Genomic DNA, 15,712 nt, shown 5'->3' on the forward strand with positions numbered 1-15,712 from the left:
ATTAAGCTTTAGAGCCTCTCCTTACCGAGACTGCCCGTTGTCCTCAGATGATGAGTGGAAGCTCTCCATCTCCTCACTGTTCAGGCCCAGCTCAGAGCCATAGCTCTGGTGCACCAGCTGCCAGAATTCCTGCTTGGTCAGCCTCTGGAAGAAAGCAAGCTAGTCAAGAACTACGGTATGGGACAGTAAGGCACAGGAGGTGAAACAGTAAGAAGTTTGAGTTACGCCACAGCCTTTAACCTCGATTCTGACAAGGTCTGAAAGCATTTAAGTATCATATTTCAAGATTGGATTTCAGCATTTTGGGGAACTGTACTCCCGTCTACTCCATATTCCCAACCCATCGCTGTTCAAGCGGTAACACCAGACAAGAAAAATCATTATTTCAAGAAAACACACACTTGTAGCCACTACTTGCTTCTTCACGTCACCCATGTTTTCACAGATATCTTCAAGGTAGCACAGCCTCTTGAATTTCACTCGATATGGCACAAGACCAGTAACTTAGTAGACAGCCAGGGACTCCCTCTTTGATCTTGGACAAACTGCTTAATAGATACATGCCTGCTTCCTCAGGATGCTCAGAGTGCTTTACAAATGGTGAGAGGCTAGCGTTTCAGTCACTAGAGACAGCGGTGTCTAGGTCAGCCAACTGTTCGCTTTGCCAAGGGTGGGACAGGAGGTCCTCACTTTGGAACACCACCAGAACCCCATTTATGAAAAAATAGTTGGTTTTGCTCAGTATTACCTTGGGTCACTGCTAGCTACTCTTCTCCTCTTTAGAATCTCTCTGCCCTGCTCCGTGATTTCCCACAGCTACTGTGATAAGTTTCAGTTCTCTCAGATCGTCAGGAAAGTCAGGAAGTGAAAGGAGTATGACAAACTTCTATTAGCAAAGTAAGCAATTCGTTTCAAAGTCCACTTTGACTGTAAAGGACTAAGGTGGGGGATGGGGGGGTATAAATGAAAAATAAAAAGAGAGAAAGGAAAGAAGGTTCTGGGATTTAGCAGAGCTCAGGAAGCAACAATAGCAATCTTAAAAAAAAAAAAAAAAAAAAGACATACCACACTGGAAAATGTGCCTCAGCCACAATCCATATTGATCAAGGGAACAGAGCCGCGCTAATGAGGCAGTAACACCAGTACTGCTTGCTATTTGCATGAAATAATCACCTTAAATAGCCATGCATTATTTAAAGGGCTTTTAAGTGATCCTCCCCACCTCCTGCACCACCTGTAGCTTCCACTGCCCGCAATTTTAGACCGCCGCGAAGCCGACCCACCGGCAGCAATGCAAACGCACGCCCCTACACCCCCTCGGCGCTCTCCCCCCGGGGCTGCCGTCCGCCCCCCCCCCCCGCCGTCGCCCCGCATCGCGACACACGACAAACCTGGCGCTCCCCGCCGCGCGGCGCCGCTCCCGCCCCCCCCGCTCCCACTTCCTGCTCGGCGGCGGCGGGGCCCGGCCGGGGCCGCCCCCCCTCGCCCGGCGCCGGCTCCCGGGGCACCCCCCGGGCGGCACCACGGGTGTCCCTCTGCCCCCTCGGCCTCCGGGTGGGACCCCCGGGCGGCACCGCAACGCCGCCCATCCCCCCCCCAGCGGGGGGCAGCGCGAACCCAGCCGGCCGCGGCTGTTCCCGAGCGCTCCGCCAAGGGGGCTCTCCCGTCCCCCTGGGACATCTCCCAGCACAACAAGGTTTCAGGGTTTTCAGGAAGCGGCGGGCACAAGCGTCCTGTCGGGAGGGCTCAGGTTCAAGGTGTTCAGTCCTACCGAGGACAAACAGCACATTAACACACAGCACAGGGGTATCAAAAAAGGCTGCAAGCAGCGAGCGCCGCAGCCTCCCAGCCCGCGCAAGGCTGCACACGCAGCCACACGGCTGCCTGCCTGTCCCCAGGCACGCTGTCCTGTGCCGCAATAAACCCAGCACCACAGGCCACCTACACCTCTTTCCATTAAACAGCTAAGAACAGAGGCAGGCGTCGCATGGTTCCAAAATCCCACCAAAGTCTATCTTCTAGACAGCGCACCCTTCAACCAGAAACCGAAGGACAGAAACAAAGCCACTTCCACTTCTGTTGCCCAATACTGCCAATGCCTTTATTTCCAGTTGGAAGAAAATAACTGGGAAATAGCTAATGTCGCTAATTAACTTCACTAGCACATTCTGCACCACTGCGTGGCCAAATCCACCTGCCCTCATGCCGGGTGTGCGATGGTTTGAGGAAAGCAGGGAAACCTTTCAGCTACGCGTTGTAGGAATCTACAAAGCTGGTTCCTGTCGCTTTGTAGTCAGCATTACCCATTTCTCCTTCTGAAACAGGATTCTTGCACTCTGCTCAATTATTCCTAGCTCAGCTAGATGTAATAAGTTGTTAATGGTCACAGCCCGAGATCAAACCAGACTTGCTTTATTGTATCAGAAATTTTAAATTCTGAAGGCAAAGGGCACACATTTTCCGGGCCAGCCTTCTGCTTCTGAGAGGATGGTTTGAGAAGCTCTGAAACTTCAAAGGCTGAATCTAAACATTAATTACTTTGCCTGCTCAAGGTGATGGTCTTTCCTCTATTCTCTTTGTATACAAAACCAAAAGCTACAGCAAGCAGCTGGGACGCTTTTTGTCTTTCCAGCCAGGAGCATATAACATCAATACTTTGTTTCACGCTAGACAAAGCAGTGGCATGGCACACGCAGTACCACAGAAAATCACTGACGTAAGCAAAGCTGCTGATTTTTACCCTCTATGGACAGACGCAGAAAGAAGAACAAGACACTTGGTACAGGGTTACTCCAGAGACAGCCCCCCACCACACACCACACTCCCACCAGCCAATTCTGATCTAGAATTCAGTCCGACCACTTGTTTGCGGGACAGGGGAGGTAAATAGCAGACTTCCCCTCTAACTGCCCAAACACAAAGGTCAGAATCAACCCAATCACTCTGATCTCTGAAACAACCCTGGTTGCACACAAAAGTGCAAACAAAGATCTCTTTCGCAACCTTCCCCGAGAAGCTGCTGGGGAGGGCAGAACTGCTGTCCTGGTGTATGTTAGCCACAAGAAGCCCAGCTCATCAGAAATTCTGGTCCCTTCTCACACCTCTAGACTTACCTGCTACAATATCTCTGGAGACAGGTGCAAATCTCTACCCAGCAAAGCTTAAGAAGAACAATGGGAAAATAAATCCAACTCTAAGGAAGAGGACTCATGGGAACTGAGACAGATTAAGTTAAGATCTTGTTCCGTTAGAAATAAGGAGTCCTGTGTTTGTTTGGGATTTGAATGACCTGCCTAATTAGATTTTAATTTGTTCCTTCTCCCTTAAACTGGAGGGTTATTTGACACCCATAAGCTTTAGGAAAATAACACAAAAGTATAAATAGCATTATTCTTACTGTCAACAGCAACCATTAGTAAGCTTGTTTTACCAATCTGGAAATCCTGCTGCAAAACAGGAATTTTGGCTGATTTTATGAACTGATGTATTATTGAAAGCCTCAGCGGATGTGGAAGCAGCTATCTGTTTTATCAAGACCGGTGTCATGTCTCTTCCAGACCTGCATTAATGACTCCTTATTTTCCATGATGCTTCCCCTTCAACCAGAAACATTTAAAAACAATGGCAAGGTAAAAGCCTAAGAGGCTCACTCAGAGCACACTTTGCAATAGCAATGGAAAAAAGTGGAATTTTCCTTGAAAGAAAAGTCTTTACAGGGACACTTCAAAAAAATAGCCTAAGAAAGGACCATATTAAGAGGAAGGTACCTGCTGATTCCCAGAGGAATCAAAGGTGAAGGGCGCCAAATGTACAGTATTGTACTCTGAGCAAGATCTGAAGGAGAAGCTCTGAAGCTAGAGAATTACAACTCAGCTGAAGGGACCAGGAGTCCTGTCAGAACAGTGATGCAAAATCGGGGGAGAGCATCTTCACGGCTAAGTAAGCTTAGGCATGGAACTGCACGTAATTATTCACTTTTTTCTTACACAATGCAAGTAATTTTTAATAGAAAGACAGACTTCACAGAAGACTACTTGTTCAACTGTCTAGCACCTGTGACACTTAGGTAGAAGGCAGAACAGCCACAAGATGGAGATCTGGGAAAGGGCATGCTGACCCCACCTAGATGTTCTGCAGGTGGTGAAAGCTTAAGGTGTATCAGGTAAAGCAGACAGGTCACTCTTCAGAGGTGAGGCCTTGTAACGTGAAATCTACGCCCAGGAAGCACTGAAGAGGCCAGTGCCAGTGACTGAAAATTACCTCTGCACAAACCTGATTTGAAGCAAACGCAATTCCAATCCCCCGGATCAAAATCCTGCAAATTAGGGGTTATTCACCATCAGGTGGCGCAAACTAGCACTGTGACAGCTGCATTCAGTTACACTTCTGATTACACCAGAACGACTTTATTTCAGAATTTCACAGTTGGATGTCATCTCCAGGTCTAGCAGACACACTCCAGATAATAACCGAGTTATCCACAACTTTAAAATACTTAGGTATCTGCAGAGGAAGCATTAAAACCAGCTCTTTTTGGAATGGGTTCCAGAGTGAGATTTGGGTTTTTTTGTCACAAGCCTTACAATTTCTGACAGGATCCCTTTGACCACTGGAGCCCAGAAACACCAGGCTTCACATACTCAGGCCATTGCATGCCATACCAGAGCCTCAAATGTATGGGATCTCTTTCAAATGTATGTTGTTCCTGACATGGGGTGGGGTGGGGGGAAGCAATGAAACCGGATTTCTTTTGAGCTTTCTTTTAGCAACAGGTAAGTGGACAACTATCATTGTAGCAGAGTCCATGGATCCAGCTCTAGCAACTGTGGTTTCTACTTTCAACTCCTCAATGCCCATCTATGGCTTAATCTATTTTGGTTAAGCAATAAGGAATTACAAAGCAGCCTGACAGGTGACTTAAAACACATTCTAGCAGAGAATCAAGTCACTACTACATTGCAGAAGCAGGAGCTCAACCTAACAGAAATCTTGTTTCAATAAGCAGCTCCAAACATGCGACATTAAAAAGCCCTACGTACACCTCATGGCAATGTTCCATTTTACAACTAAGAACCCCAAGAAGAAACTCACGTAACAGACTTAGGTTGACGCAAGAAAGCCAATAGGCAAGATTAGATAGAATAAGGAGAGTTCCCAAGCTACTCAGATGCACCAGTCCCTAAAACCTGCTGGCTTAATTCATCTCACTTTACATGCACTCCATGCCTTCTGCTTCCATATCTATCCTTCAGTTACTGCTGTGAAGTGAAAAAAACCCTGTTCCTAATGTGACACTCATTTCACTGTTGAAGAGTGAAAACACATGGGGAAAAACTAATACTGAACAGCACAGAGCTTGTTGCCCCTGTTCTAGCCCCTTGGATATGTTCATACACCTGAACACCCATACGTTCATTCACCCACCAGCACCATGAACTACCCAACTGAAGATAATTACTATTCCTGGCAAAAATTTCCTGACAAAAAGAGAACAAGGTTCCAGCTGCATGTTCCAGTCAAAAGATGACATCGTACATTGTGTTTTTTGCAGTGCTACTGCTAGATTCCAGAAAAGATGGTTATGATGTTACAATTAACTAGTATTTGATATGAGAGATATTTGCAGGAAACATTACTTTTGCCTTAAATGGCACTTTATTTTCAGCTTTTGTTTAACAAAGAGTGACTCTAGTCTGCCCTAAAATTAATCTTATATATAGTACCCATGCAAGGTTTAAGTAGTGCACAGCTTTAAGCCTTTGGGAACCATTGTAGTGCAGAGTTATATATGGATATTTCAGCATTCAATTGCAACTGTGTTGAAATATTTAAACGAGAGCCATAAACAGGAAGGAATTGGTTTACAAAAATTGCATTACTTACAGTGATGTTCTACAAAAGCATCAGCACATTTTTAGAAAGTAGATTAGCTTAAGTGTCCACAAATTGCAATATAAATCAAGTTAACTAGCAGAAGTTGCCAAAATACACCTACATATCATACAGCCTGCCTTTATTGCATCTATTCAAGGTCAGGGGAGTTGTAATGAGAGGGTTGGCAAAGGTTCAGCTAACTTATCCGAGAAGGTGACTTTTAGCTTTTTCCTTAAAAGGGGAAAAAAAGCTTTCACGAAGAAGCCTCTTGCTTTTTTGATTGCAAGTTAGCCAAAGAAAACATGAAGTAAGTGCGTGCCAGTTTACTACCAACTCAAGCAGATATTACTAAAGTGAAGCACGCAACCTCTCCTCAAAGACAAAATGTTCCATCAACAGCAAAAGCTGTAGGTGGGCAGCATGGGAAGGAACGGATGAGAAGTTTACCTGGGATCTCAAGTACCAGGAGTCAAAGGAGAATATCAGATTAGAATTCCCTGTCAGAAAGGAAAAGCTAACTAAAAGGAAGTCTCTCATCCTCCAAAGACACATCTGCTTACATCAGACAAAGATTACTTTGTTACTTAACTACTGGTACTAGCACTTACAAGCTTACCTTATCCAGCAACACGTTCTGCCATAAGCGAAAGATACTGAGGTAGCTTCGATCTCTTGCACTGAATGACGTGAAGAAAAACTGCAGGAAAAACAAAGTGCAAAAAGCTCACTTATAGGTATTTTCAAGAAACCCAGAATGCTTCCTTGTATCTTGGATATCCTAAGGTTTTCAGCAATGGCATGCTCCTGTCCCATTCAACAAACCTGGGTTCATATTCCTCACACTCCACATGTTTTATCACTTTTAAGTAAGAGTTAGTTCCCCAATATTCACATACTATTTGAAGGCACTTGTTCTTTTGGGCATCTGATTGCAATCATTTGTACCTTTAGCACAAAGGAAGAGCTCCCCCTCAACTAGCTACACAGTTAAATCTTCCTCCCACTTCCAAATAGGTCATGGAACACATCAGAAATGCATATGCCCGTTTCTTAAAGGCCACAGCATTTTCCATCCTTCCACTACATACTCCTTTTACTGATCTCTTCACATAAGATGACATGAAATTAAAGTAGGAGACCAAATTAAGTGTATCACTTTCAGTATTAAAATTTTTCCCATTTGAAAGTTTGTTTAGCAGAGAAAGGTTTATCTTCCTTGACAATTAAAGTTAATATTTAATAAATTGAGAGGGAACAGACAAATAGGAGGAATCACAGTTCCTTCACAAAGCACAGCTCCAGATTCACCCTGGAAAGCTATTCTCTGTATCCAGCCAAGAATTATTATTTTTAAAGCATTTACAGAAGTATCAGTAAGTCTATTGCACATAATATTCTGTGTAATACTTTCCAGTTTTTCTAAATACACACCCAACACATGAAATTGCACATTCTATGGGTAGATTTCTCCGTGACTTGAAACCCACGACATCAGCCTTTTTGTTTTCAGCAATTTTCTTCCAGAAACACTTTAAATTCATTGAGTTTTGATATTTTTGTGATCTGAAGGATGCACGTTCTGAATTCACGCCCTGAACTTTTTGTTTTCAAATGGCTTTCCTTTGAGAATCAGTGGGATAAGAACTCCCTTACTTTCTGGTTACTGCATCAACACTACTAGGGGATTCTACAATCAAACTAAAGTTGAATTATCAAGCCAATATGCACAAGGACCAAACTACTAAGTCTGTCTTCTAATCCTAATTACATTTAAAGACTTGACCTGGAAGCTGCTTATGCAAATTTAAAACTACAATAAATGCTCTGCTCTGGACATCGTGATTTTTTAAAATGTATTTAAACACAGGTTTTCACCTTCTCTCCTTTTGTTGCTATTTGTATGGCATTTGGAATGAGCCGAGCAGTCTTCTCCTTTGTCATGAAAGTGATGTCCTTCAAGGCAATAGTAATCTAAGCAGAGACAGATTTTATTAAATCACATTGTAAATTTTTAGTCTTAACAGTTATTTTTAAAGTCACAGAACATGCAGGAGAAACTCAAAATAAACCCAAACCCTGGGATGTAGTTCAGTTGAGATCAAAGACAATTACTATCTCCATTTGCTAACCTTAACAGCAAGCATTTCAAAGTAGAAGCAAATTAAAAATGACTTAAGAGTAATCTTGTCTTCCTTCATTACTAGGACTAGAGAAGCAAGTAGTTCTTTCTTCTTTCCTTCCACTCCTCCAGCAACACTTGAGGATAAAGGGCACAATCCCAACCACATCAAACGACAGCTCTGAAAGCCAATCCCAATCTGTACCCATACATAAGGCAGGACACAGACCAGGTAACAGACTTTTTTGCCTGTGGCATCGCACAGAAGTTTGCGATCTAGTCCATTTTGATAGGGGTTTATTTGCAGTCCAGACACTGCAAGGAAATCTTCCTGCTTAGGTGTTTGCCTTGCATATTAGTACTTGAAACATTTCTGTTTAGAAGAGCACGGTCTGACTGGCTGCAACAAGTCATTTCCCTTCAGCCCATCCCCCTCCCTTGAACGTAAGTTTGTGCTGCCACTCAGCTTAGAGAGGAAGAACATACAGCTAGGTCTTGCTTTTCCTGTGTGTGCAGAAGGTCATCCACTTACTCCCTCTCTGCATCAACACAGCCCACTAAGGAGGTCCCAAAACTTGTTTCTACTCTTGTAGCTGATGAGCTCAGGTTGCCTTAAGATAACATTCTGCTAGGCAGGCACAAACAAGTTACCAGGATCTATGCTGCTTCAGCTAAAAAAAAAATCCAACCATCAGTCTTTGAATAGTTTATGTATTCTGGTCATTTCAAAGGGAATTTTTTTTTTAATCTCAAGTCTACAATAAGAAACATTCAATCATCAAATTCACCTGATGAAATTGCACCTGGTTTTCAGTTAAGCATTTCTATATCCCCTCATTGTCTTAAGTACATGAGCTATTTGTTGTCTGTCCCGTGTACTTCAGAGCGCACACAGCAGAATTTAAGAGATTAACTTAAGGTATGAGCAGTCTCACAGCTGCAAACATTTTGACACATCTCCATCACCTATTAGCTTTCCCTTCTCATTCACCGCCTTATGCTATTTCAGCATATTCAACTGCTTGAGTGAAAAATGTAAACTCATTAACCTAATTTGACAGAAAATAGAGGGCAAACACACCACAAATCTACTTTTGCTCATTCCATTCAAGAATTACAAACCACAAAACGAGAACTTGCAGAGATCTTTTAAGGATGGTCTTCAGCTATTAGATGCTGGTATTTACACACCAGAGTAAACTCAGTGCTGGAGAGTTCTTGACCAGGGCAACATCAGACACTCCGTCGTGCCCCTGGTCTTACAGGAGACTATTACATCCTTTTATAGAGCAACTCTCCTTGGTAAGGAGAGGCAAATCATCATCTAGAAATGTAAAAGATTGGCTTTAGCATAACTCCTGAAATCATTCTTATGCTGAATGACAGACTGAGCAGGCTTAATTCAGCATTCAGATGTCTCCAATGCTATTCTCACTTTACAGAGCAATGGATCTGCATTCCCACTCAGCACAAAGTTATACTAGCATGAGATGGACAGGATAAGATTGTTTGAGGACTCCGACATACTGATAGTACTGGACAAACAAAAGGTGGGATTCAAGTGAGTGGAGAGATCTTACTGTGGTCTCCCATCGAAAAATGTTGCTGTGGAAACAGAGCCAGTTTTCAGACAGATATAAGCGTCCTTGCAGCAGGATATCCTTCTGGAGTGCACAGGCATAATCTATGTACAGAGAGCAAGAGCAAGTTTACTCACTACAGCTCAGTTGACCCAAACCTGTTAACTTAAAATGAGTAAGCATACTACAATACAAATAAAAAGCCCTTTCACTCTTCAAAAGTCTGTGAAGACAGATTTGTCTTGGGTTGCATCCAGACCATTGTTCTGGAAACACCCCAAAGCCAGAGTTGATGGAAGTATCTGTGTGAGGACAGCACTCCATGTATCGCCCCTCTGTGCATTATCCTCTGTTTTCAGACGAGGCATTAGGCAAGATCAGGAGTACATGGGAGAAGTTCAAAATTCAAAGCGCCTAAACAGAATACACAAACATTTCACAGTATAACAGATTATACTGGCAACTCCTACATAACAGTAGTTCATATGTTGTAGTAAGATGATCATTTGCTACCAAACAGATCCTACCACTAGCTAAAACTACCTGCAAAGTCAGACACTAAAAGGCAGCCTGAAGCTAATCACTTCTTCAGGCAGGGGATATTTTCAGAAGCTGACTGTCATTTTTATTATGATACTGCCTCTGGCTGAAACATTCCTATTGAGGAACAGATTTCATCTAGAATGCAATTAACCACCATCAGATACCTACTAATTAAGAATAAGAGCAGAGCATTTGGTTGCACTTTTTAAAAACCTCTCTGAAAGAACTTCTGAAAATTAACTTTGTTTGAACCTTCAGACTGAAGTTTCCGAAGTACTACTGCTAGAAAGACAAGACAGACTCCTTTTGGAAGCTCCAACCTAAAGAATGTTACCTCATGTACAGAAAATACCCCAAACATGTCTATTAATGCAGGATATTAATGATTTTAACTTCAGAAGTAGAGTTTTGTTACTTTGAAAAGCATTGTATCTCATATTGTCTGAGCCAGAATTTTGATTCTGTGTACAACAAGAAAATGAACAGTTCTTGTTCAAGTAACAAGACGTTCAGGGGTCCCTCATGATCCTGGCTTCAAGGTAAGCCTGCATCTACAGAAGCTTTTATTATGGTTTTTAAAATTCTCTTAGGTTTTTCCCCTCAAACAATCAAGCAGAAATAAAGCTTCTAGCAACAGGCATGGGGCATGTATACAAATCCTTGGAGGCATAACTGCAATAACTTACAGAAATCCAAACCAGTAAGTTCGAAGAGAAGTCAGATACCAAAATGCTGGGAGAGCAAAGGCAGCAGGAGTTTGAGGTTAAGGACTTGAGGAAACCATTACCAAGAAGTTTGCATCTCATTTCTATGTTTAGGGGAAGGGGAGGGATTGAGACCTGTAAATATTGGAGCATTCGGCAAGTGATGAACACCACCACGACCTACCTACACAATAGAGAATATCAAAACAAAAGGGAGAGATTAGCATTTCTGCTTCTAAGTTTTCAGATCCAGTAACTTAAGATGCTGCTTGTAAACAACATTTTCAGGCAAATTAAAGTTAGTGGCACTCCTTTAAACTCCCATTTCAAAAGTCTAAGTAATTTCTTTTTTATTATAAGAGAATAATTATATTTCATATAATCTTTATTTACAGTGCTCATTACAGTGGAATGGTTGCTTCTTTTTTTAAACAGCTAAGTTAAGAACAGGAGCAGTTACAGCTCTTTTAATGAGCAGCAGCCAGTAATTGCTTCTTTGAGCACTGTAAAGCCCGTGATAAGTTCCTCTGCATCAAGGAAAGGAAGAGCTCTTTGCTTGGAGGATGCAAAAAGTCCTTCCAAAGGAGCACTGCTTTTTATGGGGTAAATAAATATTTATATTAAGTAATGACTTTGCTTCTGATGGAGCAAGTACTACACTGTTGAGGTTAACCCATTACTAAATCTTTCTCCAAGTCCTAGGCAGTGTGTTCATTGAACTAGTACTTCAGATTTTGCTCCATAGCTTTCTATATCAATCGTGTAAGAAGAAACATCAAAACAATGCTTTGAAGTAATATCCTTTTCTTCTGTTTTACTTCTGTACTGAACTCAAGTATTTTAAAAATGCAGAAGGCATTTCAGAGGATAACTGCCTCCTTCCAAGGCTGGAAAAGGACACAGGGCTTTAACCGTTTCAGAGGCATCACTTGCAGAAATTTTTCTTCCACTATCCTGGAAGGGACTCAGCACGCTGCAAGCATATACTGACAGCCCCTCAATATTCTCTTCCTTAAAGGCTGCATAAGATGAGATGAACTTTAAATAGTCACAGTGCCACTTTTGTATAAAAACAAAACCCAAAACTTGAACAGTGGATTTGTTACACAACGCTCAGGCAGCGCAGGCAGGCTTTACCTGCAAGGCAAGTGGTAAAAAACAGGAATAGGGTGCATCACCGCATGTAAATAAGGTAGGGTTATGCACTTGCCTTCTTTGGATTTTGCAGTGGAGGAAAACAGGGATTCAGAGCTCAAAAGGAACACTTCAGTGGCAAGAAGTTATGCACCATAGTTTGAAATTCTCTGCCACCTGCTTCTGTCCCTTCCCGTCCCATGCACTTCTCACCACCTTTGCTCTTCCAGCTGAGCGTTACTTCTACACCTGCAGCCATGTCATCAGCATATGGATAAGCCAACCTGGTATAACGGGCTGTGAAAAACCTCTACTCGAGGCATGAGCCAAGCCAGAACAGATTTGCACAGCAGAGCACCCGGTAATGTACTTCATGCTCAGTGCCAGCCTGGGCGGTAACTACAATTGCACAGACCAGCATGGGACATAAAACATCAATGCACATTTGTTGAGTTTACATGCTCAGTGCTCACCCTGACCCTGCACAGTGATCTATCTTTCCAGCTTGTCAGCTAACCCCTGTCAGACAATCACACCTCTGCTGCTGTCAAGGGTTTTGTCTAAAAGCCACTAAAAAGCAGCAGCAGGAAAAGACATTAAGAGGCTCGCACCCTGTGTCTAGATGAACTGGAGGATTCTGCAGCCTCTTCTTCACTTCTCAAGCTCCAAAAGGAATCTGTCTTTTTTTACAGAGCAGGCAATACAGGAGACCAGTATGGCCCTGACTTTCCCTGAAGGTATTTGATACTAGTTCAGAGACAGGAGAATAGGAAGTTTTCAGCTGTAGTTAGAATTTGTCATAAAAAAAACACACCTTGACACTAGTGCAATCTGGAGTTATTGTCCAGAAGACAAGAACTTTTGGCATGATTACATCTTACCTACTATGAGTCTCTCCGAGTCTGGCAGATGAGAAAACTGTCTCTTGAATTCCTCACTCCTATATTTGTAAGTGGAACTTGACAGCTGCAACAAAGAATGGCAAAAGGTTAAGCAAACAGATTTATTTTCAGCCATCAACTGTCTTTGTACTGGATGTGTAATTTTATCTTGAAGAACAAACAAACATCCAAAGAGCAATAAAGAATAGGTGGTATCTAAATGTGAACATCACTGTAACTTTATGCTTGCTCATGGAAGAGTATGCTTTGAGTAGTTATGATAGTGTGGGCCAAACTGTTCCCTGTATCAGGGCAGATGCCAATTACAAGGCATGGCAGTTGTATGATGGCAACCCGCTCTGCTCATAAGGATAAGCGAGCCCTTCCCAGGGCTGTCTTCTAGCACAGACGAAATGAAGTAGCAGCAAGGCCACAACACAGGAGGTGACAGAGCAGATCAAGTCCTCACGCAGGCCACTAGCTGGGCACAAGGACACAACCTAGAACACCAATTTCTACTCCGAGTACCATTTCAGGCATACTACAAAGCAGTGAAGCTTTTGCCAGTTGCTGCTATTAGACCTGCAGGAATAAAAGCAAAAAAGTTTCCTCCAGTAAGCACAAAGAGCAGCAGCAGCACCATCTCTTGGTTTCCTAATCTGTTCTACATTTCACCTCATATTTAGGATCACTGCCAATGGTTCATTTAAGGTTCAAATAGGGCAGTGAACTCACAGCAAAGATTAATGCTGATGGACTTCAAGTCCTTAGTCTTATAAATGAAAGCCCCAACTTCCAAATAAAGAGCTTCAACATGTTCTCCAAAAACAATTCTGCTATAAAAGCCCTATTTTTCAGAACAAGACCTTATTTTTTTGCTTAAAAGTTGTTGGTCACTTTAGGGGCTGTCCTAACTAAATGCTGTATAAGGCAATGACTCAGCTGGACCATAGCTAAGACAGAAAGAAGTGACTTTGAAGTGTTACCAAAACTAGGTATAAACATACTATTAAAAGCCTCTTTTACATTATTTTTTAAGCCTTCCTAAAGCTCTTAAGCATACGGCTGCTATTCTCTCCTTGAGCACCTGTATTACTCCAAAACTTGACACTCACCACGAAACCCATCTCTACCATAAGATTAGTGGCTATTTACATTTAGGGTGAGGGAAGAAAGAAGAAAGGAGGCAAAGAACCACTTTTGACTGTATGACCTTGCGGCATGTTTACTAAAAAACCCAAACAACCCACCACCTAGATTTAGCACACCCTTTCATTATGTCTGTGCTTGTTGTCAAAACAATGCCAGAACAAAGACAGATTTATCTTCAGATTGAGGGTCTTTTAATAAACTAGTGCCATAGTGCCCCCACTTCATCAAGATTCTCACATTTCGCTGTTCTCCACAGAAGAGATTCCTGCTTCCTGCAGTTCAAAAGTTCCCTGAACACCACCCTACACACACATGCTATGATGGTCTGTCATATACCAATACCTGAGAATCAAGCTCTTTGGTCACTAGAACACATGAAGTGCTACTTCAAGGTCAGGTGCTTAAGTGCATATAGCACAGGAGAGGGCAATGTTACCCTGACTCAGTTCAGCTCCAAGAAAAAAATGTTAATGTCACCTTCTAGTACCATTAATAAAAGAAAGCCTTTACACCTGACCACCGGTGAGTACATATTTGTTGTCTGCTAATATTGTGAGCATTGCAATGCAAAAAGGCACTGAGGGAGTGAGGCAGAAAGTGTCCACTCTTCCCCTTCTGAGAAAAGTAAGCACAAAAGCTTTAGGTGCAACTAACAGGGCAACGTTAGACATGTCCTCCAAGCTGTATGCTTCCAGTTAGCCTTCAGCTACTTCTGAGATTACAAAATTAACAATTCTTGGAAAGTATGTCATCTACTAAAGTAGATAGGCTATGGTTCCTTGGCCTTGCCACATCATGCCCCGAAATGCTTTTAGCTGATCATCTGAAACGGGCACCCAATGACTGCACCACTTTGAAGAAACTAAGTTCTTTCCAACTACTCTGGAAAGAGACATGGGAAAAAAGGTAGACTTTACAGATCCGAGTTAACTTTTCATCTGTGCTTCTAGAGGCCGTACAGTTTACAGTCATACCTCAACTGACTGAAGTCTGAGCTTGTGATGACAATGCTAACAGAAGAGGATTAAAAAACTGGTCTGCCACGAGAGCAGAAGGAAGTTCACAATCTTCAAGCCTGATTTATGAAACCATGATTTAAGATGACATGCTTTTAAGGAAAGAAGCGGTTTCTCCAACACACTGTATGTAAGAGATAAGAGCTACGCTGAAGTTAAGCATTTTTGTCGTTACAAGACAAAGGAATCAGGGAGAGGAGAACAGGAACAGTACAGTATCACAGATGTTTGTATTAATGCCTGAATCTGACAGTTCAACAGCTCCAAGAATCCAAACTCAAGATCTTTTGAGTTTTACTTAGAAATGGGATTTTTCTGTAGCATAAAACCTGCTATAGCTTGTCTCAAACCCTCACTGGCATTTAGAAGCATTCTCTTTCATGAGTGACAAAGATAATAAGAAAGCCTTTTACTAATTGTAGATTTCTACGGAGCTCTCAGGACATTATTAAAAGCCTGTTCTGAATCCTTATCTAATCAGCAGAAAAAAGCAAGCACACAAACTTTTTAACCTTATCTTTTCCTTACTTTGCATGAAAACTAGCTCACTTAAATACATACTCAGCATATGACTTGGTGATTAAGAGATCACTCCATGGACTTGGGAAACAACAGGGCTAGTTTTAACACTGCTGGTGCGATCAGTTTCCTTAAAGTGATGAAAATAAGACACTTCCATTTCTATGAATACAGCATCTCTGATAATCAC

The 15,712-nt window shown here is 42.4% G+C and overlaps 1 protein-coding gene across 4 annotated transcripts in view; it reads right to left on the reverse strand.

Moving 5' to 3' along the window:
* Positions 1–15,712, reverse strand: part of GRAMD1C (GRAM domain containing 1C) — a 53,039-nt gene that overhangs the window by 22,253 nt on the left and 15,074 nt on the right. For all 4 annotated transcript variants that reach the window (XM_040596791.1, XM_040596790.1, XM_040596789.1 and 1 more), the window contains exons 3-7: positions 12,836–12,920; positions 9,574–9,677; positions 7,750–7,845; positions 6,491–6,571; positions 26–144 (exon numbers count right to left, since the gene is read on the reverse strand). In XM_040596791.1, coding sequence (XP_040452725.1) covers positions 26–144; positions 6,491–6,571; positions 7,750–7,845; positions 9,574–9,677; positions 12,836–12,920 — 485 coding nt within the window. The remainder of the gene's footprint in view (positions 1–25; positions 145–6,490; positions 6,572–7,749; positions 7,846–9,573; positions 9,678–12,835; positions 12,921–15,712) is intronic.

This window comes from Falco naumanni, chromosome 5, assembly GCF_017639655.2.
Source record: "Falco naumanni isolate bFalNau1 chromosome 5, bFalNau1.pat, whole genome shotgun sequence".
Lineage (NCBI taxonomy): Eukaryota > Metazoa > Chordata > Aves > Falconiformes > Falconidae > Falco > Falco naumanni.